Source organism: Muntiacus reevesi, chromosome 16, assembly GCF_963930625.1.
Source record: "Muntiacus reevesi chromosome 16, mMunRee1.1, whole genome shotgun sequence".
NCBI lineage: Eukaryota > Metazoa > Chordata > Mammalia > Artiodactyla > Cervidae > Muntiacus > Muntiacus reevesi.
In genome coordinates, this window is record NC_089264.1 from 11834194 (window position 1) to 11860467 (window position 26274).

At 38.5% G+C, this 26274-nt stretch overlaps 1 protein-coding gene across 8 annotated transcripts in view; it reads left to right on the forward strand.

The window, feature by feature from the left end:
* Positions 1-26274, forward strand: part of CAMK2D (calcium/calmodulin dependent protein kinase II delta) — a 300110-nt gene that overhangs the window by 84075 nt on the left and 189761 nt on the right. For all 8 annotated transcript variants that reach the window (XM_065907119.1, XM_065907123.1, XM_065907121.1 and 5 more), the window contains one exon: positions 17109-17168. In XM_065907119.1, the coding sequence (XP_065763191.1) occupies positions 17109-17168 (60 nt within the window). The remainder of the gene's footprint in view (positions 1-17108; positions 17169-26274) is intronic.

A 26274-nucleotide genomic window follows, 5' to 3' on the forward strand; every position in this document is an offset into this window, starting at 1 on the left:
CCCTCTCCCCAAATTCTCGTTTGTAGGCTTTTATCTTTCATCTAACTAGTCAGTCAGTCATGCGTCTGTTCCAAAGCAATTGCCTGGGGGACTTAGGCAATCTGCAAAAGAATGATTTTTAAATCATACTTTATACTCTTTTCCTTTGCTTATACATAACTTTAAGTCATATTTAGGTATATGCAAAGGAAAAGAGTGGCAAGGAGTGCATCAAAATGTAAACAATGTAGACAATGTATAAAATGTAAACAGTGTAAACAAAATGTAAACAATGTAAACAATGGTATATCTGGGTAGGGTGTTCATTTTGTCCATTTGTGTTTTGTTTTGGCCATGCCTCATGGCTCATGGGAGCTCAGTTCCCCAACCAGAGATGGAATCCAGGCTATAAAGTGCCAAATCCTAACCACTAGACCACCGAGAAACTCCCTGGGTAGTGGAGTTTTAACAGATTTTGTTCTGTAAATATAATTTTCCAAAAAATGAAAAGATGCCAAAGTTTCTTAGAGAAATGGCTAACTCCAGGGTTGGAACAGGGAGAGAACAAGAAGACCCTGGAACATTTTGAGAGTCTATCATTTTTATCATAAGGTTTTTTAGAAAAATAATATTAGAGTGAAAGAAATGAGGATGGTGACAGGTCAGGAATAATTAGGCTAGGTGGAAGAGAGAAAAGGTTTATTGTGTAGGAGTTGTCAAGATTGGGATGTGCAGGGTGGACGGTGGCCATGCACTCGCTTCTACTGCGAGAGCTAATGCAGAATGCTCTCTTCCGTTGGCCACACAGCCCCACATTTCCAGGTCACTTGGCAGAATTCCTGGAGCCTCAGGTTTTAAAGGAGAATTGGTATGGGTTTCTCCCTAGTGCCTCTGGCGTTTTATTCCCTGAAGGGAGGTTTAGCTGTTGGTTTCTTTTAACTGTGATGCAGAAAACCTCAGTAAGCTCCTGGGGTTTCCCCTGCCCCCCTGTACAGCTGTTATGGAGCTGTGCTTTGATTCTGATAATACCTGTGGATTAACACAAATCAGAAATTGTTTTCAGTGTCACTCTGTCTACAGCAGCTGGGCAGTGGGTCTGTTCATTTACATGGAAGTGGATGTTGACTTCACATGGCAGCCCAGGACAGTCTTTTGCCTGACGGCTTTAAAGTTCACCACACAGAGACAGATACCGTCCTCTTTCAGAGTTTAGAAGTCACCAGAGTCATTTAATATGCCTCTTTATAAACTGTGGGCATTGGGCCAGGCAGGGTTGCAAAAAGCTCTTGCTTTAGAGCTGGCCCAGTTTGTAATGCCATGCCAATGCCAAACCCACGTCCTAAATGATGCACACTTACTTGAGACAGAGCATTCTAGGTAAAAGATAAATATTCATTCCTGATGGATGACGAAGACTTACATCTAGAATGATGATGGGTTAAGACTGCCACCCATTATATAAGTCCAGGGAATGCTGTCCTACACTTCAGATGCATTATAATTTCAGGATCAGGAAGAATAAGATGGTACATTTTTAAAGTGTAAGTTATCTAGAAAAAATTTTAGTTAATTGGAAAGTATACATGAAATGCTTCCATGTAATGAGGACCTAGACTATTCTTCATAACTCTGTTTCCCAAGAAACTAAACATGGTACTCTGAAAGCAGAGGAGTGTATGATGTGAAGGAAATGACTATGACAATATTATTAATAGTAAATTCAAGCTATAGATGGTTATAGATTTTTTAAAGAAAATATTTATAATCTAAATCATTTCATTTGTCCCCCACTGAAACTACCCTTTCTCAGCTCCTGTGAACCCACTGTACATATGCACTTTTGTCCTTGATGAAATCTTGGTCAGATTTCAGAGCTTTGCAGTTCCTTTTAGTCACAAGAGCAGTCTCATCAGAAATGTAGAAGTCCTGACCAGTGTAATATTTAAAACTTGTCCCCTCTCTCATATTTGGATTAATGGCTCAGTGGGTGAAAAATTCACCTGCAGTGCAGGAGACCCAGGTTCGATTCCTGGGTCAGTAAGATCCCTTGGAGAAGGAAATGGCAACCCACTCCAATATTCTTGCCTGGGAAATCCCGTGGATGAAGGACCCTGGCGGGTTACAGTCCAGGGGGACGGCTAAGCACGCACACACCCCCCGTACTTCTCAGGTCAAGCTTGTTTCATGTGTGGGAGCCTCCATGGACCAGGGAAGGGGTGTGACACCTAACACTTTTTGTTTTAACCTTATTTCCCCTTCTAGTTACTAATTGCTGTTTGTGGCCCTTGGGGACAGAGCTGTAAGGAGCCATGCAAGTCTCATTCCAGTGGTGCATTTGTAGTCTGCATAGCTACTATCTGACGGATGCAAGATTGCCGACTAGATTTCAAGGCACGTCTTTGTGGGCTTTTGAACAATTCCTCTTAGGGATCTCTGGGGGTAGTTACACTGATGATGGCCATGCTTCCCCTGGCAGGATGTTTGGGTTGTTTTTAACTGCCTTTCCTGCTCCTGAGCTTCTGGCATTCCAGCCCTCTGTTAGGATCACAGTGCCTCCCTGGGTAACCTCTTCAGTATTGTCTCTTAGAAGACAACCAGTCCCTCCTGTGGGCTCACAATCTGTTTTCATAGAAACATGGTCTCACCATTGTGGAAGTATAACCTGATCATAGACCTCTTTGCTTTACAATTCCAGGGGTAGCTGTTCTTATTTTTCTCAAAATCAAAGGGATGCACCTCATCTGATACTTCTGAGTCACCCCTTCTTTCTTTAATTCTGTACCTTTGGGTAAGCTCCGTTCCAGTGTTGGGTAGGAGGAGATGCAGAGGGTTCTATGACTCTGTCTGGAGCAGTTCTCCATGGTGGTCTTATTATCTGCTCCAGTTCAGCTGGAAATGAGCAGTGGGCTCATGACTGAGAATAGCTTCAACTGACCTCTTGACAAGACCTGAATATATGGCTAGCACTCTGTAACTGACAGCTGCTTTTAGCTTTCAGGATTTCAGCTAAAACTGAGACACTTTCATTTTAATATCTTATTATAATAGTGTTTTTAAAACTCTCACTTAGATGGTTACATTAGAACTCATTTTTGTGCAGGTAGTAAATAAAAGTACCCGTAAGTGGTAAACTAGGAATATATGATTAAAATATGTAGTGGCAAGAATTTAAGGTGCCTTGAAATTTTTTACTTGGAGCATACACTAATAAATGATAGTGTCACTTGTCCAGTTCGATGGGTATTTTTATTATTAAAACCAATAATTTCTAGTTTAATTTGAAGTTCATGAGTAGCTAGACTGTAATAAGTTACTTTACCTTCAAAACATCATTCAGTGTCTTGTGTCTGCTTAATAAATATGCTTAAGTACCACATCTGACATAGGGATTTCCCCCCAGCTATAAAGATAAGTTATCTCAAATCTGTGGTATTCTGCTAGGATAGAAAGGAATAAGTATAGCTTTTTACAGATATAAGATGTGCTGAATTTTGCCCTTATTCCTGGCAGAGCCTCTACTGTGAAAGCCATTTTTTTTTCCCCTCCTAATTTTCTACTTGGTGATCTTTTCACTGTGGTTTGTCACTCATGATTGATAGGTATGTGACTTTTTAATGACCAGTTTTAATAATATAAATGAGTTTATATTTACATAAAAGAGAAAGTTAATATACATTTTGTGAAGTAGTTTTTTTGTGGTGGTTTTATGTTTAGAATTTAAACAATGATTTATCTTCCTTTTTTTCATAAGTATAAGAAGGAATGAGGATTCAGCGTTAGTGGGGTCTGAAGCAGTTAGTGGGGTCTGAAGCGGTTTGGAAATTCTCTCTAAGGAAAAGAAAACAAAATTGCAAACACAAAATTAAACTCAAAAGTAAATCTGTATTTAGAATAAAAGTAGTCACAAGAAATTATAACTTTTAAAGCTGACAGGTACTGCAGAGCACAACAAAATCCAGAAAAATAGCGAAAATAAACCCTGCTCTCCCTTCCCTGTGTCCTTACTTGTGGGGTGAATGGCAGTACAAGGTTATATCCTGATGCCTCCTCAGGGGCATCCTGTCATCTCAGGGCCGGCTGGGATGCACGCGTATTCCTGAAAGGAGCCCTGCATTGGGATGACTAGCAAGAACATAACCGTACCCAAAAGTGACTCGGAACCATGTAAATGTATCATTAAATCCAAATAAAGCTATTTATTAGCTTCAACTCAGCTTCCCCTTAGCTAGATCTCAAAACAGTTTGTGTCCTCTTCAGTATCACTTAACACAAGGAGAAGTGTGATGGAGCAGTAGAAGGTGTGGAAAGAAATAATGATCCTAACTGGTGATGTTAAAACATCTTGTTTGGCAAGTTTTATGAAGACATACGATTGTGTTGTTAAGAAGCTTCAGGTGGCCCGTGCATCTGCAAGGCCCTGAGGTTTAAGTTGTGTTAGCTTCAGTTACTTCTGAGGGAAAAACGTGACTAACTGAATATTCCAGATGCTTAAAGGAACCATAAGAATCCATGTTTCTTACATTTCTTTTTTACATTCTTCTAAATTACTATCCAAACTCATTCTTTCATCTGTTTTTAATGTTAGTATTAAACTAGATAAAGGAAAAATGTGCAAATATTTTATACTTTTCATGTTTTGAATAAATTGTGTATTTAATTATTAGAAAAACATATTTAACCTCAGTTCAGTCGCTCAGTCATGTCGACTCTTTGCCAACACCATGGACTGCAGCACACCAGGCCTCCCTGTCCATCACCAGTTCCCGGAGTTTACTCAAACTCATGTCCATTGAGTTGGTGATGCCATCCAACCATCTCATCCTCTGTCGTCCCCTTCTCCCTCCTTCAATCTTTCCCAGCACCAGAGTCCTTTCCAGTGAGTCAGCTCTTCGCATCAGGTGGCCAGAGTATTGGAGCTTCAGCTTCAGTATCAGTCCTTCCAATTAATATCAGGACTGATTTCCTTTAGGATTGACTGGTTAGATCTCCTTTCAGTCTAAGGGACTCTCAAGAGTCCTCCAACACTACAATTCAGAAGCATCAATTCTTCGGTACTCAGCTTTCTTTATAGTCCAACTCTCACATCCATACATGACTACCAGAAAACCCATAGCTTTGACTAGGCAGACCTTTGTTGGCAAAGTAATGTCTCTGCTTTTTAAAATGTTGTCTAGGTTGGTCATAACTTTTCTTCCAAGGGGCAAGCGTCTTTTAATTTCATGGCTGCAATCACCATCTGCCGTGATTTTGGAGGCCCCCCCAAAATAAAGTCAGCCACAGTTTCCACTGTTTCCCCATCTATTTGCCATGAAGTGATGGGACTGGATGCCATGATCTTTGTTTTCTGAATGTTGAGTTTTAAGCCAACTTTTTCACTCCTCTTTCACTTTCATCAAGAGGCTCTTTAGTTCTTCGCTTTCTGCCATAAGGATGGTGTTATCTGCATATCTGAGGTTATTGATATTTCTCCCAGCAACCTCGATTCCAGATTGTGCTTCATCCAGTCTGGCATTTCTAAAGATGTACTCTGCATATATTTTTTTCTTGGGCTCCATATATGTATTTTCTTGGGCTCCAAAATCACTGAAGATGGTGACTGCAGCCATGAAATTAAAAGACGCTTGCTCCTTGGAAGAAAAGTTAATGACCAACCTAGACAACATATTAAAAAGCAGAGACATTACTTTGCCAACAAAGATCTGTCTAGTCAAAGCTATTGTTTTTCCGGTAGTCATGTATGGATGTGAGATTTGGACTAAAAAGAAAGCTGAGCACCAAGGAATTGATACTTTTGAGCTGTGGTGCTGGAAAAGACTCTTGAGAGTCCCTTAGACTGCAAGGAGATCCATCCAGTCAATCCTAAAGGAAATCAGTCCTGAATATTCATTGGAAGGCCTGATAGTGAAGCTGAAACTCCAATACTTTGGGCACCTGATGTGAAGAACTGAGTCATTTGAAAAGACCCTGATGCTGGGAAAGATAGAGGGCAGGAAGAGAAGGGGACGACAGAGGATGAGATGGTTGGGTGGCATCACTGACTCAATGGATGTGTTTGAGTAAACTCCGGGAGCTTGTGATGGGCAGGGAGGCCTGGCATGTTGCAGTCCATGGGGTCGCAAAGAGTTGGTCGTGACTGAACTGAACTGAACTCTGCATGTAAGTTAAATAGGCAGGGTGACAATATACAGCCTTAATGTACTCCTTTCCTGATTTGGAACCAGTCTGTTGTTCCATGTCCAGTTCTAACTGTTGCTTCTTGACTTGCCTACAGATTTCTCAGGAGGCAGGTCAGGTAGTCTGGTATTCCCGTCTCTTTAAGAATTTTCCACAGTTTGTTGTGATCTACACAGTCAAAGGTTTTGCTGTAGTGAATAAAGCAGAAATAGATGTTTTTCTGGAACTCCCTTGCTTTTTCAGTGATCTAACGGATGTTGGAAAAATTTATTTAAGGACAGCAAAATATGTTTACCACAATAAGAAAAGCTAAAAATGAACAGCACATCCATGATGTAAATGCTCTCTTGTTTTACTATGCATCTGCCTATAAGTCATCTGGGCCAATGGAAAAAAGTGGTACAGTGTGGATTGCATATGTTTTGTTTCCCTTCTGGGTCCATTTAGTCTCTAGGTAGTAAGTTTGAAAGGTTTAATGCAACACATCTCAAGTGGTATAACTCTATTTCCTAAACAGGAAATTCGAATTGTGCAGCAATTCCTTCCAAAACAAGTAAGATTACACCTGGGGCGAATGCTGTGGTCTAGACCAACTTGTGAAAACTGGAGGCAGAATGACGTCTCATTGCTGCTTTCCAGGAGTATAATTAGAATATTTTTTAAAAAAAACTTGTATGGATTAAATTGTTGGTGTACAATTAAGATAGCGATACATGAAAATATCTTTATTTCTTGATATGTACTGGATAGTACCCTCATAACTTGTTTCTATAGGGGCTTGTCTTTCATATTATCAATCACCTAAGACACAGTAGTTTAAAATGGTACCGTTGGCAGGCAGCTGTATGTTGTGTGTGCGCTCTGACCCCTTGTGTCCTAGGTGTTACCTTGGCACATTTTGCTCTCCTCCCATGGACAAGTCCTGATCGTTGCCTTCTGCGGGGACTTTTCCTAGCTATCTGCCTGTTCTGGATAGCACCCTTCTTTTCTTAGGCTTCTGCTTTGCTTCTCCTGATGGACTCCTGGTGACCCTGGCAGTACTGGACTGATGCCCTAGAACACGCAGCGAGTGATATTGCCGTGTTAGCAGAATGGTGGACACACAGGCAGGCAGGGGCACCCCCTTGCGAGGGAGACGGCAGTGCCATCAGAGGTTGTGGACCTCGGGGGAGAGCCGGCTGAGGTCACTGAGCGCTCCAAGGGCGCCGTCAGGGCTTCCCGTCCCCCGCCTTTATCGCCTGGAGGAAATGCACACTCCAGCAGCAGTCTCCTGTTTAGGGCCCTGTGTCTGGGTTCTGCTCGGTGACACGCCCCCTTCCCGTCTGAAGGGACAACAGCTCAGTTCAAATTCCTCAGCTGGTTCGTTGCCCACCTAGTGAGGGGCTTACTAAGAGACTCCCCTAAGACTTCTGTTAGGTCTCAATGGAGTGTTCCCATCTCCTCACTATATTTTTGGTAGCTATGTAGATATTCTGTATAATCAGATATTAAACAAACATTTATATGAAAATATTTTATGTAAGTTAATGTTTCCTATTTGTAATTTTTAAAGGTCTATAACATTGTATTCTCATCTAAATTGCTGCTGAACAGAAGCCTTATAAGATAGGGATTTTTTGTCTTACATTTGCATAATTTTGTTTAAAGCATTATTTTCATAGCAGATAGAATGTCATGTCTCTGAATGAATGCCATTATTGTGGTGGAAGAGGGAAGTTTTTTCTCCTGCAGGATAGCTTTAGAATGGTTGCATCAGATTTCACTATTTATTCCTTTACCGATATAGCAAATAGGCCAAATATATCCTCTACCAACTCCCTCTGAAATAATAATATATGATAAACTATTTATCAGAACAGCATTTATTTTGGATTTGTGAAATGGATGAAAGAGCATCATTAGTTTATATGTAACTGGTTAACTTGTTTAAAGGTTTTACATTCAAGCAAATAAAAAAATGTTCTTTCATTCTTTTTGTTGTTCAGTTGCTCAGTCATGTCTGACTCTTTACAACCCCATGAACTGCACACGCCAGGCTTCCCTGTCCTTCACTATCTCCCACAGTTTGCTCAAGCTCATGTCCATAGAATCAGTGATGCCACCAACTGTATTCTTTTTTTTGAGCTAGTTAGAGTACACCATGAAATTGAATAACTATGAGTTTTTGTCCATATTTTACTGTATTGATTTTCTCTCTGTCTGACCATTAATATCAGTGGTTCTCTCACTATTTCAGTTATCAATGGCCTGAATAGCATAATCATATGATTTTATGGAAAATCAATTTCTATAATATATTAAAATGCATGTATAATGAATAATATTTGATGGAATTAGTATACTTTATCATGCATATTTTAGAAATCTAGTTCTTTTAAAGTTGGACAGATTTTTTTTTAAATAATAATGCTATAATTTATTGATGTCCTACTTTTTTTTCCAGATACTGTACCTGATGCTAGATATTTTATGCCCGTTTGATAAACAGTTTTTTGAGAGGTCTGGGAACTTTGACATCCAGTTGATAGTAAGTGGAAGAACCAGAGAACAACTCTTGTCTGGTCTGCTCTAAAACCCGAGATCTTCCTCTCCTTCCAGAATATTAGTGAGCAGCAAAACTGATGGAGAGTGACCAATACCTGATGTCAGAAAGAATCTAGGTCAAGTGCATAATTTAAAAAATCAGTTTTATGGTGTGGATTAAACATAGTTCAAAATAAAAGAGTGATGTGGAAGTATAATGTTTAATTATGAGTTTAAAAATCCTTTTGTTAAATGAATATGACAGCTTCAAATCCATATACATCATGCTCAGGTTTTGTAATAAAGTGAACCTTTAAATAGTTCCTTTTAACTTACAATGCAGTTTTGAATATGACCTACTTAAATGGACAGAATTTATATTTCTACCAGAGGAAGGCCTCATTTAACTAGAAGTAATTTCTCTAACAAGAAAAATGTATTCAGAATGTAATTCTAAAACCTCCAGGAATAAGACTTCTATCTAAGTAACCACATAATAGTGTTCCAGAATCTGTGTATTAGAGTCTATCTTTTATTCAGAGAAGATCTCTTCATGTTCTTACTGCCAGGTTATTTGTGATTACTTTATATTTTTATATCCTTGTTGGAGAAACTCAAAGCAATAAGAGGTGGCAGCAAAAAAAAATAAATAAATAAAAGTGTGAAGAAATAACAAAACTATAATAAATAGATGCAGAATTACACTGCAGTAGTTTACATAACATGTTTAACCTACCTTCTTCTGAGAATGGATAGCCAGTCAGGTTTGGTTTTAGAAGGAGAATAGGAGAGTCTCTTATTTGAGGCTGTTTTTTCTTAGAAACTGAACAAATGTAAAAAAAGTTGAGAGTCAGGTTGGGCTGGTTGTAGTGCAGAAGCCAGAGAAGCAGGATTAAAATGGATAGATCCGAGGCACTGGTCTCCCGCTGGAGCTCAGGGCTAAGGAAGAACCCAGGAGACAGGAGTCATGACGGCCGCAGCTGAAGGTGGGAGTCCTGAAGGCCATCAGAACAGAAAGGAGTGATGGAGCTGGATTTCAAACTCCCCATTTTCCGGGGCTTCAGGGTGACCCCTGCTTAATTTCTATATAAGCTGATTTTAATGGCGATGATCTCTTTGTAGGGAGAAGGAACTGGAAGAGCTAAACCCTCTTGGGCGTAGCAGATCCTTGTCTTCCTTAGGCTGTAGGTTTGCACTCGTATGTGTGTGCCTGTGTGTGGTGGTGGGTGCGTTTGGGGAAGGAGGTGGTAAGTGACTGATGATAAAAGACTGAGCTGAACCCACCGCCCAAACCGTCCTTCGGCCTTGCCCATGCTGCAACCTGATTCCACACGGGGACGGGGCAGACTGGGATACAGGGCAGCTGCCTGTGGGTTTTCACACCTCAGCAGGCTCCTGAGGACTCACTTAAATACAGCAGAATAATACCTAAGGCTAAAATGGTGACCCTGTGGTGTCAAAAACGTTAAATTGTATGTCCTCAGAGTAAGAAAACAACTAACCCCCCCCTCCCCCATCAAGAGGTTAAAGTTTTAAAACTGTCATTCTTGTGAGAGAGTTACTTTTGAAATTTACTTCCTGATAAAAACTCTTTCCCTGATGCTGCTAGATAAGTGATTGCTTTATGTAGCTTTAATAATACTCCTGTTGCTTTGTGAAGGTGATTCAAGGCTAGCACTTTAAGTTCACTTGTGATCAGCTATTTTGCATAAAGATTAAAATTTGATTTGAAACAGCAGTGAAGGGTTTATTTCATTAGGTCCAAATTCAAATTTTTGACCTCACTTGAAATAAAACATCTGAAGTTAAAGTATTAAAAAGTACCTTAAAACTGGGAAGAAATAGCTACATTTTCTCAAAATTCTCAGAAACTTTTGTAATATCCAGAGTTCTCTGTACTGGGTAATACTAGTCCCCACTTATTCTGTGCCTAAACTGGACAATAATATATTTTCCTTACAGCATTTTCATGTGATAGGTCTTCAGCCGTATATTGCTGACAGCATGTACCTTGTCGCACCTGACAAGACTGCAGCCTGAAGGGTTACACGTTGGTTCGTATTGTGGACTTAACCTTCAAAAGAATAAGGCCAAGCTATTCTAGGTTGATTACTTTAATAAATATTAAATGATAAATGAAGCTGGTTCTGCACTAGCTGCAGGGTGTGTGGGTAATAAAAGAAAATCTTCAAATGGTGATATGTAGTATTATGGATATCTTGCCTTTTTAAATCTGTTTTTGCCTCTTATCCTCGTAGTTGTAATTGCTGGGAATGATGAGGTAGGGTGTATAATTATTGTTGCCCCCTGAATGAAAAGTAAAGGAAATTTTACATGTGAAACTAATTCTTCTCTTTAGCAGAATGAATACAGAAGTGTGCTTTTGGTAATAATAGGTGCTTAATAACTCCTTCTCACCTACCTACTCCCTCTAAAGTCATGAATTTGATGTTGAGTGTGGAGCACCCCAGGCAATACACATTTCCATTTAATGAAAACTTCAGTTCTGTCATCATGTTTGAGATGTCACAACATCCCCCAACGAAAGAGTGCAGAATGCCTTGTGACTCACAGGAGATCACTAAGTTATGTGATTGCTTGGAAGAAAAAGTAAGTGAACCTGGATATCAGAAAGAAATTCATGAAACCTCAGTCCTTGTAGTCAGAGGTGGCACGCACCCTCTAAGGTGGCCTTGACAATCCTTACTTCCTGCTGTTTATGCTCTTGTGTAACTACTTCCCTTTAAAAGGTAGGCCAGCTTAGTGACTTGCTTCTTTTTTTTTTAAATTAATTTATTTATTTTAATTGGAGGCTAATTACTTTACAGTATTGTAGTGGTTTTTGCCAAACATCGACATGAATCAGCCACGAGTGCACATGTGTTCCCCATCAAGAACCCCCCTCCCACCTCCCTCCCCATCCCATCCCCCAGGGTTATCCCAATGTACCAGCCCCGAGCACTCTGTCTCATGCATCAAACCTGGACTGGCGATCTGTTTCACAGTTGATAATATAACATGTTTCAGCGCTACCGTCTCAAATCATCCCACCCCTGCCTTCTCCCACAGAGTCCAAAAGACTGTTCCTTACATCTGTGTCTCTTTTGCTGTCTCACATATAGGGTCATTGTTACCATCTTTCTAAATTCCATATATATGCGTTAGTATACTATATTGGTGTTTTTCTTTCTGACTGACTTCACTCTGTATAATAGGCTCCAGTTTCATCCACCTCATTAGAACTGATTCAAATGCATTCTTTTTAATGGCAGAGTAATATTCCATTGTGTATGTGTACCACAGCTTTCTTATCCATTCATCTACTGATGGAAATCTAGGTTGCTTCCATGTCCTGGCTATTATAAACAGTGCTGCGATGAATATTGGGGTACACGTGTCTCTTTCAATTCTGGTTTCCTCAGTGTGTATGCCCAGAAGTGGGATTGCTGGGTCATATGGCAGTTCTAGTTCCAGTTTTTTAAGGAATCTCCACACTGTTCTTCATAGTAGCTGTACTAGTTTGCATTCCCACCAACAGTGTAAGAGGGTTCCCTTTTCTCTGCACCCTCTCCAGCATTTATTGTTTGTAGACTTTGATAGCAGCAATTCTGACTGGCGTGAAATGGTACCTCATTGTGGTTTTGATTTGCATTTCTCTGATAATGAGTGATGTTGAGCATCTTTTCATGTGTTTGTTAGCCATCTGTATGTCTTCTTTGGAAAAATGTCTGTTTGATTCCTTGGCTCATTTTTTGATTGGGTCGTTTATTTTTCTGAAATTGAGCTGCAGGAGCTGCTTGTATATTTTTGAGATTAAGTCTTCGTCAGTTGCTTCATTTGCTATTATTTTCTCCCATTCTGAAGGCTGTCTTTTTACCTTACTTATAGTTTCCTTCATTGTGCAAAAGCTTTTAAGTTTAATTAGGTCCCATTTGTTTATTTTTGCTTTTATTTCCATTACTCTGGGAGGTGGGTCATAGAGGATCCTGCTGTGATTTAGTCAGAGAGTGTTTTGCCTATGTTTTCCTCTAGGGGTTTTATAGTTTCTTGTTTTATGTTTAGACCTTTATTCCATTTTGAGTTTATTTTTGTGTGTGGTGTTAGAAAGTGTTCTAGTTTCATTCTTTTACAGGTGGTTGACCAGTTTTCCCAGCACCACTTGTTAAAGAGATTGTCTTGTCTCCATTGTATATTCTTGTCTCCTTTGTCAAAGATAAGGTGCGTGCATTTATCTCTGGGCTTTCTATTAGTGACTCGCTTCTAACCAAGCACACATGGCAAGTGTGGTGGTTGTCACTTCATGATTAGGTAGATGAGATAGGGACTTCCTTTTGCTAGCAGTTTCTTTCTTTTGGTGGCTTTGATGAAGCAAGTTGCCATGTTGGCATGTGGCAAGGAAGTGAGGGCAGCTTCCAGTCAGTGGCCAGCTAAGAGGCTGAAAACCTTAGCTCAGCAGCTCTTGAGGAACTAACTACTACCCCCAACTATGGGCTCAGCAGCAGATCCTGCCCAGTCAAGATTCTCGATGGTACCCCAACCCTGGCTGATACCTTCATGGATCTTGTGAGAAACCCTAAAACAAAGGGCTCACTTAAAATATGCCCATGTTCCTGATGCACAGAAGATGCAAGATTAAAATATATATTGTTTTAAGCTTCTAAGTTTGTAGTACTTTGTTTTATAATGATGGAAAGCTAATACTTTGGTCTATTAGTTAGCTAGAGGCTGCCATAATGAAGTACTACAGACTAAGCCTGAATGATAGAAATTTATTTACTCAAATTATGGAGGCTAGAAATCCAAGACCAAGGTATTGGCAGGGTTGGTCTCTTCTGAAGCCTCCCTATGGTTTGTAGATGTCCATCTTCTCCCTGTGACTTCACTTCGTCTTCCCTCTTGGCACGTCAGTGTCCTAAACTCCTTTTCCTTTAAGGACGCCAGTCATGTTGCATTAGGGTACACCCTTAATTACCTCATTTTAGCTTAATTATTCCCTTTAAAAACAGTATCTCCAAATACAGTCCCATTCTGAGGTACTAGAGGTTAGGAGTTCAACATAGGAATTTTACAGGAACACAGCCAGACCATAAGAATAGGCTATATAAAATTCTATGTTTATCTCTACAACTAAAACTTGCTCCCACTCACTTATTGTCCATAAAGGTCCTTTGCTACCTTCCTGTTCTTCATTTTCACATAATTGTGGGTGTGTCATGATATATAGCTCACATGGTCTAGCACATATGTTTGTGTTTTCCTGTCTCCGTTACAAAGATTATAATTCCCATAAGCGTATGCTTTCCATATGCTTTATGTGTGTTACTTCTACAGTATTTAAGATGGTGTTAGATGCGTCTTCAAAATCTGGTTTAACATTTCTCGTTAATTTGTATGTGCTGGAGTTGGAAAACCAGCATTTAAGCACCTATTGTTACCACAAGCACATCAGATTAAAGATTGGTTCAGGCAAGAGTTATCACTGAATGCTGAATGTAGAGGGAAATTTTTATGAAGAGCAAGGTGTTTTCATGATCTTAAATTGTCTTCCCACATACTTGTTAGTTGCGAAAGAAAATTAAAAAGATAATTAAAGAAATTCAGCAGCACTTTGACCTGGTTATCATCACTTTGGAGGAGCGGTTGGACAGTGTGTACCTCCAGCTGTGAGAGCCTGAGAAGGATAATGTTCTAGCTGAGAACACATAGCCTAAATCAAATCATGAGCAATCATTAGACAAAACCAAAAAACCAAAATGAGAAATATTCTCTTTAAAAAATAGACATGATGGTATTCTTCAGAAATGTCAGGTCACAAAAGATAAAGGGAAACTGTGGAACTATTCCAGACTCAAGGAGCTAAAGAGAAATGACAACTAAATGCCGTATTTGACCCTAGACTGGATCTTGCATTAAAAGGAGGAAAATGCTATAAAGGACATCCTTGGATTAAATCAACAAAATGGGAGTGTGGAACAGTAAATTATTGCCTTAATGTTAAATTTGTGGAAGTTGATAACATACTGTGGTTGTAAGAGAATATTCACAATTCTTGGTAATGCACACTGAAATTTTGTTTTTCCATGTATTTTTATTAGTTGGAGGCTAATTACTTTACAATATTGTAGTGGTTTTTGCCATATATTGACATGAATCAGCCATGGATTTACATGTGTTCCCCATCCTGAACGCCCCTCCCACCTCCCTCCCCATCCCATCCCTCTGGGTCATCCCAGTGCACCAGCCCCGAGCACTTGTCTCATGCATCCAACCTGGACTGGTGATCTGTTTCACCCTAGATAATATACATGTTTCGATGCTGTCCTCTCAGATCATCCCACCTTCGCCTTTTCCATAGAGTCCAAAAGTCTGTTCTATACATCTGTGTCTCTTTTTCTGTCTTGCATATAGGGTTATCGTTACCTTCTTTTTAGATTCCATATATATGTGTTAGTATGCTGTATTGGTGTTTATCATGCTGGCTTACTTCACTCTGTATAATGGGCTCCAGTTTCATCCATCTCATTAGAACTGATTCAAATGAATTCTTTTTAATGGCTGAGTAATATTCCATTGTGTATATGTACCACAGCTTCCTTATCCATTCATCTGCTGATGGGCATCTAGGTTGTTTCCATGTACTGGCTATTATAAACAGTGCTGCGATGAACATTGGGGTGCACGTGTCTCTTTCAGATCTGGTTTCCTTGGTGTGTATGCCCAGGAGTGGGATTGCTGGGTCATATGGCAGTTCTATTTCCAGTTTTTAAGGAATCTCCACACTGCTCTCCATAGTGGCTGCACTAGTTTGCATTCCCACCAACAGTGTAAGAGGGTTCCCTTTTCTCCACACCCTATCCAGCGTTTATTGCTTGTAGACTTTTAGATAGCAGCAATTCTGACTGGCGTGCAATGGTACCTCATTATGGTTTTGATTTGCATTTCTCTGATAATGCGATGCACACTGATATTAAAGGACCTTAATGTTTATTAACTTACCTTCAAATGGTTAATTTTTTTATAAAGATAAATATACTTATATAATTGTATATACATGTGTCAATTAGGTAAATATGTATAGATACACGTGATCATAGACATGGAGGGCATGTAAAAAAATGGGTAAAATGTTAATAATGTATCTGAATAAACAGTACCTAGGGTTTGGGGAAACTATTTTTAGTCCTTGAGTTTTCTGTAAGTTTCAATTATTTCCCAATAAATGTTTAAAAATTAAATGCAGTCACCTATGTTAATATAATGGGTTCATTATTATATTAATTGAATTTATAAATATCTGTTTAAAGTTTGTCTCAGTTTTATTTCTAATAGCATTAATAGATCTAATCCACATAATCAAAAGCTTTCTGGGGCGTGTTCCTGATAATTTAAGAGTGTGAAGGGGTTCCGAGACCAGAGTGTGAGGACAGTTGACATAAACTGTGGGGGCGGTTAGGTAGATGCCCCCTCAGTCTCTTAAGGCTGTCTGTGGCACTAGTTGGTAAGAGCAGATTGGTAGATGCCAGTAACTAATTTTATGATCTTAACCTTTCTCTGCCTTTGTTCTTGTACTTGTAAAGTAGGGGTAATAAGATTGCCTGCCTTAGAGGGCTACTGGAAGGTTTAAATCAGGCCTTTGATGAAAGGCTTTCAATAAGGACCACTCTACAACACTACTTACTGACAGCATGTGCTTCTGCTCTGTTCTTGCGTCTCCCTGTGTTATTTGTTTTGTGCTTTGGCTAGTGATTTTGGTTATAATTATGTGCATGTGAACTACTATAAAGAAACCAAAGAAGAGTATCAGATAGTTTTTAAAATGCAAGTTGACAGTGATCTCTGTGCTCCTTCAAAGAAATGGTTAGGGATACAGAGAAGGGTGGAGACGAGCAAGCAGTTTGGTGTTTGGAGAGTCCTTGGTACGTGGAAAAGCATCATACGCCTGGGAAGTCGAACCAGAAATTGTGTGGAGTAGTTGGTAGAAAATATGTCTGGACGGGAAACACTTTGTTGTTAGGAATAAATTGTTACTAACCCTGTTTAGCACTGGTTCCACTGGCATTCCAGTTGCCAGATAAAGATCCTTTGTTTTAACGTGTATGTCCATGTTGACTTAAGTTGTTGTAACAGTATATACCTAGGGTAAAGATAAGAAAGAATGTTATTGTTTCGTGCCATTTTTACTGTTACCCCCAGCTCAAATCTAAATTCAGCCCTGTTCTATACCGCAATCAAACTTCAAACCAATAAAAATACTTAGATTATTAAACTATTGTGTTCACCTAATTCCCAACTCAAGTGACTTAAAAAAAGAAGCCAAAATATAAATAAATGTAAAGTCTTTATGTCATTTTAATATGTTGTTTATCATTGCTTCTTCTTTAGGCTAAATGTTGAAATTTATTTTTCTGTTTTTTTTTTTTTTTTTTTAATAGATCATCAGAAACTGGAAAGGGAAGCTAGAATCTGCCGTCTTTTGAAGCACCCCAATATTGGTAAGGAAATGTTTTCAGTATGTTTTAAATATCAATTAAAATTTTACATAGCATAATTTTACACAAATTAAGATATTTAATAAACTAGAATATTATTTGTAATTATTAACTAATAGGTTCCTAACTTTTGATATTGGTTACATTTGATTCTTTGAAGTTTTTGAAAGTTTTTCAAGAGGTAGCAGTTTTCTTACAAGCAAGTTAGAAATAATATAAGGCATTATTGATTGAATAGTGCTTTTATGTATCTTTAACGATTCTTCAGCTGCTGCTACTAAAGTTTGGAGAGATAGAACTTAAGCCGTTATGTTAGTCAGCTAAGTTACTTTTCACCTATCCTGTAAAATGTTTACTTTGTAATCACTGATTCTGTTCTAGAATCTAGTATAATTGTTTTAGAATATCATCCCTCATGAATATAATAGCATGATAATGTTCAAAATTGAAAAATAATTGTGAATGTATGAGAAATAGAGGAAAGAAACAAAGGAAAGAAAATGCTACATTCTGTAGCAGTAGTTTTGATTATTTTTGAAAAATGTTACTGTCTCACTCAGTTTTACTATTAGCCAAAATGTTTCTGATGTTGAAGGAGGGAAAGAGGGAGTGGTAATGCAGTAAAAATAACAAAATCATTCCTTGACAAGATTTAAGTTTCTCTATTTTTATGTATAAAGCCATTCTGTTTCTATTCCTTCCTTGAAGTTTTTAGTATCCTTCATTTTGTAGGTACTTCTTAGGTTCTTGAGTAAATGGGCACTAATAAGTAACTCTGAAGCATTAACAGATTAGTGGCTGTCTAATAAGAGCCTTCTGGTTACAGAGAGAACAGAACAACTTGTGAAATGTAAATATGCCTCTTTGTGAGTATTTTACCCTGATAAAAGTCTGTGGCATTTCTTAATTGGCAGGATTATTTTGCTAGGACTGGCATAACACCGAGTTTCACAGACCGGGTAACTTAAATGGAGAATACCTTTTCTCACAATTCTGGAAACAAGAAGTCTGAGATCAAGGTGTGGGGCGGCATGGATTCTTCTGAGACTCCCTCCTTGGCTTGTTGGTGGCCATTTTCTTAAGCTTTTACATGATCTTCCTCTGTATAATGTCTCTTTAAATTTCTTCTTTAAGGGCACTTATCACATTGGAGTAAGTTCCCTCCTGAAACCTCAGTTTAATTGCTCTTCTAAAGACCCTAGCTGCAAGTATCCTCCCCTTCTGGGGAATTGGGAGTTGGGATTTCAACATGAATTTTGGAGAGACACAATTCTGCTCATAATATTGACTAAAGAGGATTTATATACAATACAAACTGATTATTGTTCAAAGACTATTTTTCTTGGTCAGGTTTAAGACAAATGAAACTGTAGTTTACTGAACTTGTTATTCATATGAAGGAAAGTTGTTTTTTTGCTCACTTGATTTTTATAGGGATCCTTCTATGAAACTCAACTTCTGTAGATAATGAAAGTAGTTGCCTCCATTTCCTTTAGCAGACCAAAGTCGAACCAGAGAAACCCAAAGTAAAACAAGAATGATTTTCGTTTTGACACCCGTACAGAACAGCCTTACCAAAAAGGGGAAGCTGTACACTGGGGGGAGTTCTAAAGTCTGCTGACATCGCACCGCCAGCACACTCGACACAGAACGGCGTTTCTCGGGGTCCGCGGCAGCCGGTGTCCTTGGTCGCCTCGCTTGAGGCTTTCTTCTCTCAGGTCTTTTGAACTTTCAGACCCGTTTCTAACCACAGGAGAGATTTCTAGTAATCCTGTGCTTTTAGTGTATAGATCATAGGTATATTAAACTTCTAAGGCGCGATCTAAAATCATTATAGAGTAGCAAATTCACCCATATCATTCATTTACTCAGCAAGTTAATATTTTGGGACTGTAGTGAGAATACAGCAGCCTCATGTTCCTCCCCTTGTGGAGCTTGCATTACTGGGGTAGACAGGCCATAAGTAGAGGATGTTAGGTTGTGTTGATTACCGGAAGAGAAAGCAGGAAAAAAGAAATTGGGTGTGATGGGGGATTACATTTTAAAGAACTGATCAGGATGACTTTATTAAGAATGAAATTTGAGTGAAAACCTAAAAAACAGGAGGAGGCAAGTCTGCAGAAAGAGACTCTCTGGCGAAAGAAAGCTCTACAGGCAGAGGAAACAAACCGCCTTTGTAAACAGGCCCTGAGGTAGGCACTTGCTCAGTGGACTCCACCAAAGCTTTTTTCCCCTACCTGGAGAAACGAGGATGAGTTGTTTTTATTTTATCTTAATTGATGGAGCTCCATGCTAGGTAATGCGACAGTGTTGTATTTACTCATGTCATGACAAATGATGAAACAGCAAGGACAACAGTGGTATAAAATGGTCAGCCACCACAGACAGAGGTGTGCTTGAGAGACAGTTGCCACCGTGGACATCTGGGGAGTGGCAGGGGTTCCTGTCGAGATCAGTAACAGCTTCACAGGGATCGCTTGCTTACTTGCTACTCATTCAGGAAGGGAAGACAGCATTTCGTCTTTTCTTTTTTTAATGTGTTTATGTATTTCTTTGGTTGTGCTGGGTCTTAGGGGCTATATGCAGGATCTTCATTCTTCATTGTGGCGTATGGGATCTCTTTTTCGTTGCAGCATATGGAATCTAGTTCCCCTACCAGGGCTTGAACCCAGGCCCCCAGCCTTGGGAGCACGCAGTCTTAGCCACTGAGCTACCAGGAAGGCCACAGCATGTGGTCTTGATTTCCTTGAAATAGATAATCTGGTATCTAAAGAATATGAGATTCTTCTCCTCCTCCTCTTCTTCCTCTGTTATATTATTTGCTTGGTTTTCTTAAATCTGTCAGGTTTTTGAACTTCAAGGAAGGAAATACTATTTCTGACCATTTTTTCCCCTGTGAAAATTGGCTTGGTGCATTTTTATTTTTGTGTGTCTCTCTCTCAGCACAGAATCGATAATCTGAGGATTTACAGCAACTGAAATGTTGCTCCCAAAGAAACATGTTAAACTAACTAAAAGTGGTCCTTCACTAAACCACTTTTTCTTCAGCAGTTTTTTTTTCATGTTTTTCTGATTTTCAAAGTAATACACACATTTAGTGGAGAATTTGGAAAATACAGTTATATTGGAAGAAGAAACCAGAGAAAACAACTTTTAATATTTGTTCATGTCTGCCTTTTTATAATGAATCTTCTGTATGTGCTAATTTCCAGCATTCTCTTGTATGCATTTTCATTCCCCTTTAGACAAACAATGAAAATATAATTTTTAATTGTCAACAAAGTTTATTGACTATGTAGCTATCACCAGCCCATGTCCTAGGCTTAACATACTGGTAATGAAGCAGTGATCAGGAGAGATAATATCCCTGCTTTTCCTAAGCCTTGGAACCTCATGGAAGGAGACAGGCCATAAACAAATAAACTATGGGAATAATGTCATGGGAACTGGTTCTCTGCAGAGAATTAAAATAGGATAATTTGATACCAGGGCATTGGGTGGCTACTGTCAAAGAGAGACACATCACACACAGTTAAAGTCAATAGATTTGATTCAGTATTAGTGCAGTAGAAGAAAGAGCTGAGCTAAATTCTTTTTTAGCAAAGACCACTGGAGAGTTTATGGCCAAGGAGCAGAATGAGGGGTCAGTGAGTGGAAAGTTATTAAGAAGAGATATCAAAAGTAGGGGGGAATTCTTGCTAAAGTGGCCTAGAATGACAAAATTCTTATTAAAGGCAGGCTGAGGACTTAGATATCAAGCATAGATGGTGAGGAACTTGATCAGATTTCAAGGGTAAGCAAATATCAAAGGTGGGAGGGTGACTTCCTGGGATTCTTTGCTAAAACTCACTCAGGCAGTTTGAGAACAGGACCTCAAAGGACACGGCCTAGTTGAAAAGAGGGCTAAGATGAGCCTAAAGCTGGGTGGAGGAAAGAGTCTCTGTCATTACTTCAGAGTGGCTCGTCTGGCACCGTATGTATGCGGAGGTCACATTTAAAGCTATATCTCCATGACAGGAAGAAGCCGACCCGGAAAAGCTCAGAGAGGAAGGACTGTGAGCAGAGGAGTATCTCTTGTTGGGGGGCGTCAGGCTTCAGCATTTGCCCTGCCCTGGGGGAACGGGAGGTGCCCTTAGATGAGTCAGAAGGACAGTAGTACCTGGTGGGAGGGCTTTGTAAACCAGGTTAGAGGGTTTGGGCTTTATTCTAAGTGCAATGGGAAGCCAAGTGAGAGGGGTGTGTCACAGACTGATTTGCTCTGTCTGCGGTGTGTGAAGCAGGTTGTAGTCACCAGCTAAGCAGAGTCAGGAATAATAGTGCTCCTCCAGTTCATCAAAATCCGGTTTTTATCACCCTAAGGCCCTTGCTCCATTGTCTTGGGCAAGAATTGAAATAGCTCCAGTGTGGCGCCCTTCCCTATGTGGGCCGTGTAGTCTCTGAAAAGCACCATGCATGCTTTGACACCACAAATTTGAAAGTAGAGGTAATTTCCTCAAGCGCCATCGTTTCTCTGTCCTTGGAGCAGTGCGTCAGTTTTTTTTGAACAAACTGGAAGGATTATATTGATGGCTAAGTCTAAACTGGCATCACAGTGTTGATGAAATTTGGAGAGATTGTCTGACCTCATGCTTCTGTTAATTAGCTTGTTTTTGATTGTTATATTCACCTCTTATTTGAATAAAATGGCTTATTTTCTCTTGAGGCATGAAAAGATTTGTGGTAAGCCAGGTAGTTTGAGCTACACGTCAACATATTTACTAAACCAGGGGAAAATGTCATTAAGGTAGTGAAATAAAATATTACTACTTAAGGTAATAGCCCAACGGTTCTCAAAATGATTCTGTATTTCCATTGCTTTTGTGCTTGATCTTTGATCAGCATTATTACTGATAAATTTATTGAAACCTGTAGTGAAACCCAAATAATTAAAAACAGTAAGGAAAAACTAGGAAGACAAGCAATATACTCATTAAATTCAGCTATATGAATCTGAAAAGAACTGGACTAGGGAAAGAAAAGAGAAAATATCAAGAGCTTTGATCCGACAAATTTGATGACCTCGGTGAGAAAATGCCTACTTATAATCCTTTATTTCCTAGGAGATCAGTATTTGAGACAACTTTGCAGTTAGTGGTATGAAAAGATTTTGTTACTGGGTTATCCCATTCTCTAAGGACTTGAATTTATACTTTTTGTAGATGTTGGAAAGTGCAAGACAAGTTTTTGAAAGTTTGAAGGAACATTTCTATTTGTAGAGGATCAGCATCACCTTTTAAGGTGAGCCTTTACTGACGAGGCTTAGCGAAGCCAGTAGCTGAGAGTCAATGGAAGGGATATGTGGCCTTTTCAAATCTAGTCTGTATTAGAGTCCTGGGACCCCTCCGACAATGGGTTAACCTTCCTGAGATCATAATCTCTTCATGATTACCTCCTTTTTACTACCTCTCATAGCCACGACTCTAGAACGCATAAACACAATCACTCATATGTCATTATAAAGTACAATAGAAAATTAAAGATGTAGTATTAATGGAAAACTCTATAGACTTGTGGACCCCACTTTGTTCTACTTCTGATGCTGGTTTGGTCTGTGAACTGCCAAAGCACATTCTGTCTGCTCATTAACTTCTAGCTGTTCTCATTGTAAAGAAGAGAAGATTTTGATCTTTTTATTTCCTTCTGACAATTATTAGAATTAAATTATGCATCTTGTCATTTTAGTGAGGAGTTAATAAGCTTTGGAAGCTATTTAATGTAGATAAACAACTGAATAAATTATTACAGAGCATTACTTGCCAGAAACTGCCTAATTAATCATTTTATTTTTTAATTGAAGTATAGTTAGTTTACCATATCATTTTAGGTGTACAACATAGTGATTCACTTTTTAAAGGTTATATTCCCTTTATAGTTATTATGAAATATTGGTTATATTCCCTGTGTTGTACAATATATCATTGCAGCTTGTTTATTTTATACAGAGAAGTTTGTATCTCTTAACACCCTACTCCTATTGTACCCCTCTCCCTCTCCACCCCACGCTATAACCACTAGTTCTCTATATCTGAGTCTGTTTCTGTCTTGTATTCACTATTTTGTTTTATTTTTTAGATTTCATAATTAAGTGATATTATACAATCATTTCTTAAGGTTTAGTAATTTCTTCCTAAAGCAGTGTATGTACTCAATAGTGGGAAAATATATCTCAGAATCTGTTGTGTATTATTTGTATGATATAAACTGTCTGTATATGTATATCATATTATGTATAATATATGTATTATAAATAATCAGAATCAATATTGCAGTGAAAGAGATCTCATAGATTATCTAGTACAAACTCATTTTTTTCAACGATTAAGGAAACTAAAGTTTTCTAAATCTATATGACTTATCCAAAGTCACAGTTCTTTAATGACATTGCCAAACCTAAATTGTTAATACCCTCTATATACAGAGGTACTGGTGTTTAGGGAAGCTGATTTGTAGCAATATGCTTGAAAAGTCGTTTGTGTTTCCTTTCTAGGAGAATTTTGATGATGTTTTTGGTTCAAGTAAGTCTTCTCCTCATATAGGATAAACATTACATTTAAAAACTACCAATATTAATACAAGAAAAGAAAATTCTATAAGTTTTGGTGAACATAAGTTATGCCTTATATATTTACCCTGGTATGAATCAGAAAGATGGCTCTGATTGAACGAGTTTTATAATTTGACATATATAACAATACATGAAATTACATTCAACGACAGGTAGAAATTAAAGAATATATATAGACATTACTTTCTATACAAGCAGTTTTCCCATGTCTGTGAGTGATAATTTATGGCTTCCAGGGTATGTATAATTTCCTTTTCCTAAAATATAAAACTGGAAAAGTCCTTAGGAATTATCTAAGCACAGTATAGATTCTGCAGATAGAGAGTGGAAGTTTTAGTAGGGAAATATGCCCAAGGTCACTCACAGATCTCCAAAGAGATGATGAATGTACAACTTGCTTATGACCTCATTGTGCATATACTATCTCTTCTTTTACCTGGTCCTGGAGGTATGGTGTCATACTGTAAAAGTAATATGTTAACCTCATTTTTAGATCTCCCTAGTCTTTTCAAAAACTTGTTGGATCAACTATCATCCTTCTAATTTTTACAAGAATGAAATTAATAGTCACATATTCTTTTGTTTCTAACAAAATTTTACCTTTATATCTGCATGCAGTCCTCTTTCAGTTTTCTAGAATTTATAAGAAACCAATCCAATCACATTTTGTATAAACTTAAATTCAGTAAATATTAATCTTTTTAAAAATATTTATTTATTCGTCTGTGCCAAGTCTGGTCTACATGTGGAATCTGGTTCCCTGACCAGAGATCTAACCCCAGCCCCCTGTATTAGGAGGTTGGAGTTTTAGCCACGGGACCACTAGGGAAGTCCCAGCAAATACTAATCTCAGACATTCCCAGTAGTTATCAGATGATTAAACTGCCTTACATGGCTATTGCTATGAGATTTTGGATTTGAACCTTTAAAGAGTCACATGGGAGAACAGCTTGTCTTAAGTAAATGTTAATTGGTGTGCTGAGAAGACAAAACTAATGTTTTTGTGAATGACAGTCAAAAGATTTTTTCAATGTTGTGAGAAATCCAACAATGTTCCAAGCACATAATACTTAAATAGCTTTTCTCTATGACCTCCTTCATTATTGGCAGTTATGCCTAATATTCATGTTTGCAGTTACTCAAGAATGTATCATTTTTATTGTTAAACAGCTTTCTCCAGTGACTCTCCAACAGAGAAAAGGTAATTTAACACTATTCAGTAATAAAACCCAAAGTACTCTTGGTTTATCTTCACCTTTTATTTGATTAGATCTCACTTCTTTTACTTGATTATTTGGTGTGAAGGCTAAGTTACTTTTTAGAATGCCTTGCTGTCTGCAGAATTGATTATCCTCTTCTAACAAATGTAGCACAAACTTTTTTTTCTCCCACCAAATAAATACTTTCAAAAATACTCATTATCTATTAGCTTTTCCTCCCTCCATGCCTCCTTTCCTTCATTCCTTCCTTGTTTATTTAATATGGCCAGTAATACACACTTTATAACTTTTGGTTGAAAGTTAAATTCATAATCTTTTTAAGTAAACATCTTTTTTAGTAGAAAGATAAACTACTAAAATACTGGTGTAAAAACTCTAGATTCAAGATAATATTTTAGATTCTCTTTTAATTAGTGAGTTTGGATCTGAGTCCATTTGTTATTGATTCCTTTGTAAGTTATTTTCCCCATCCATCAAATGAAAAAACCAGCTCCTGAATTATACTAGAAGTAGCTGGATTGTGTATGAAATGATAGAAAGAACGGTCCTGTTACAAATGAAGGACAATTTGTGATTGAGACTTACTGGGTGGTACGCGTTGATCTATCAATGCATATTGTTTACTTGAACATATCTCCTGATTTTTCTGCTAAACCTATTTTGTCTCCTCCTTGTCCCATCTTCCCTAGTTTCAGGGCAGAATCCCCTAACAGAGTACCGGAAGTTTGTGTTAGTTTCTCAGGCTCAGAATTAGGCCCCAAACTAAAACCTGGAAGAAAAGTAATTCCAAATATTACTGCACCTTTTTCTTTGTTTGCTTTCCTGGGACTTGAGCTGGTTGCAATCGTCTCTCTCTTCCCTCACCACAGGCAAGAACAGTAGTCAGGAAGCATCAAAGGAGCTCAGGAATCTTTTAATCACTTAAAAATCATTGCTCTGCTCCCTGTCCTCTGATAGCTTCGATAATAAAAATAAACTTAGGTATAGAAAGCTATTGTGTTAAGATTTGAAGATGGGCTGAATGAAAAGAAAAATTCCAGTAAACTCTGTCAACCAGAATTAATAACAGGACTGTTAGCTGTACTGTCAGGCACTGGTCCAAGTGCTCTCCCTGCCCACAGTCTTTTAATCTACAGTGCAAACACAGGCCCTTCTTATCTCCACTTACAGACCAGGAATCTAAAACCTGGTCTTTTTACGCAGATTACGCAGTTTACCAAAGTCATACAGCCAGTAAGTGGTCAAGCTGGAATTCAAGCCTGTAGATGCTACTGATACTCTCAGT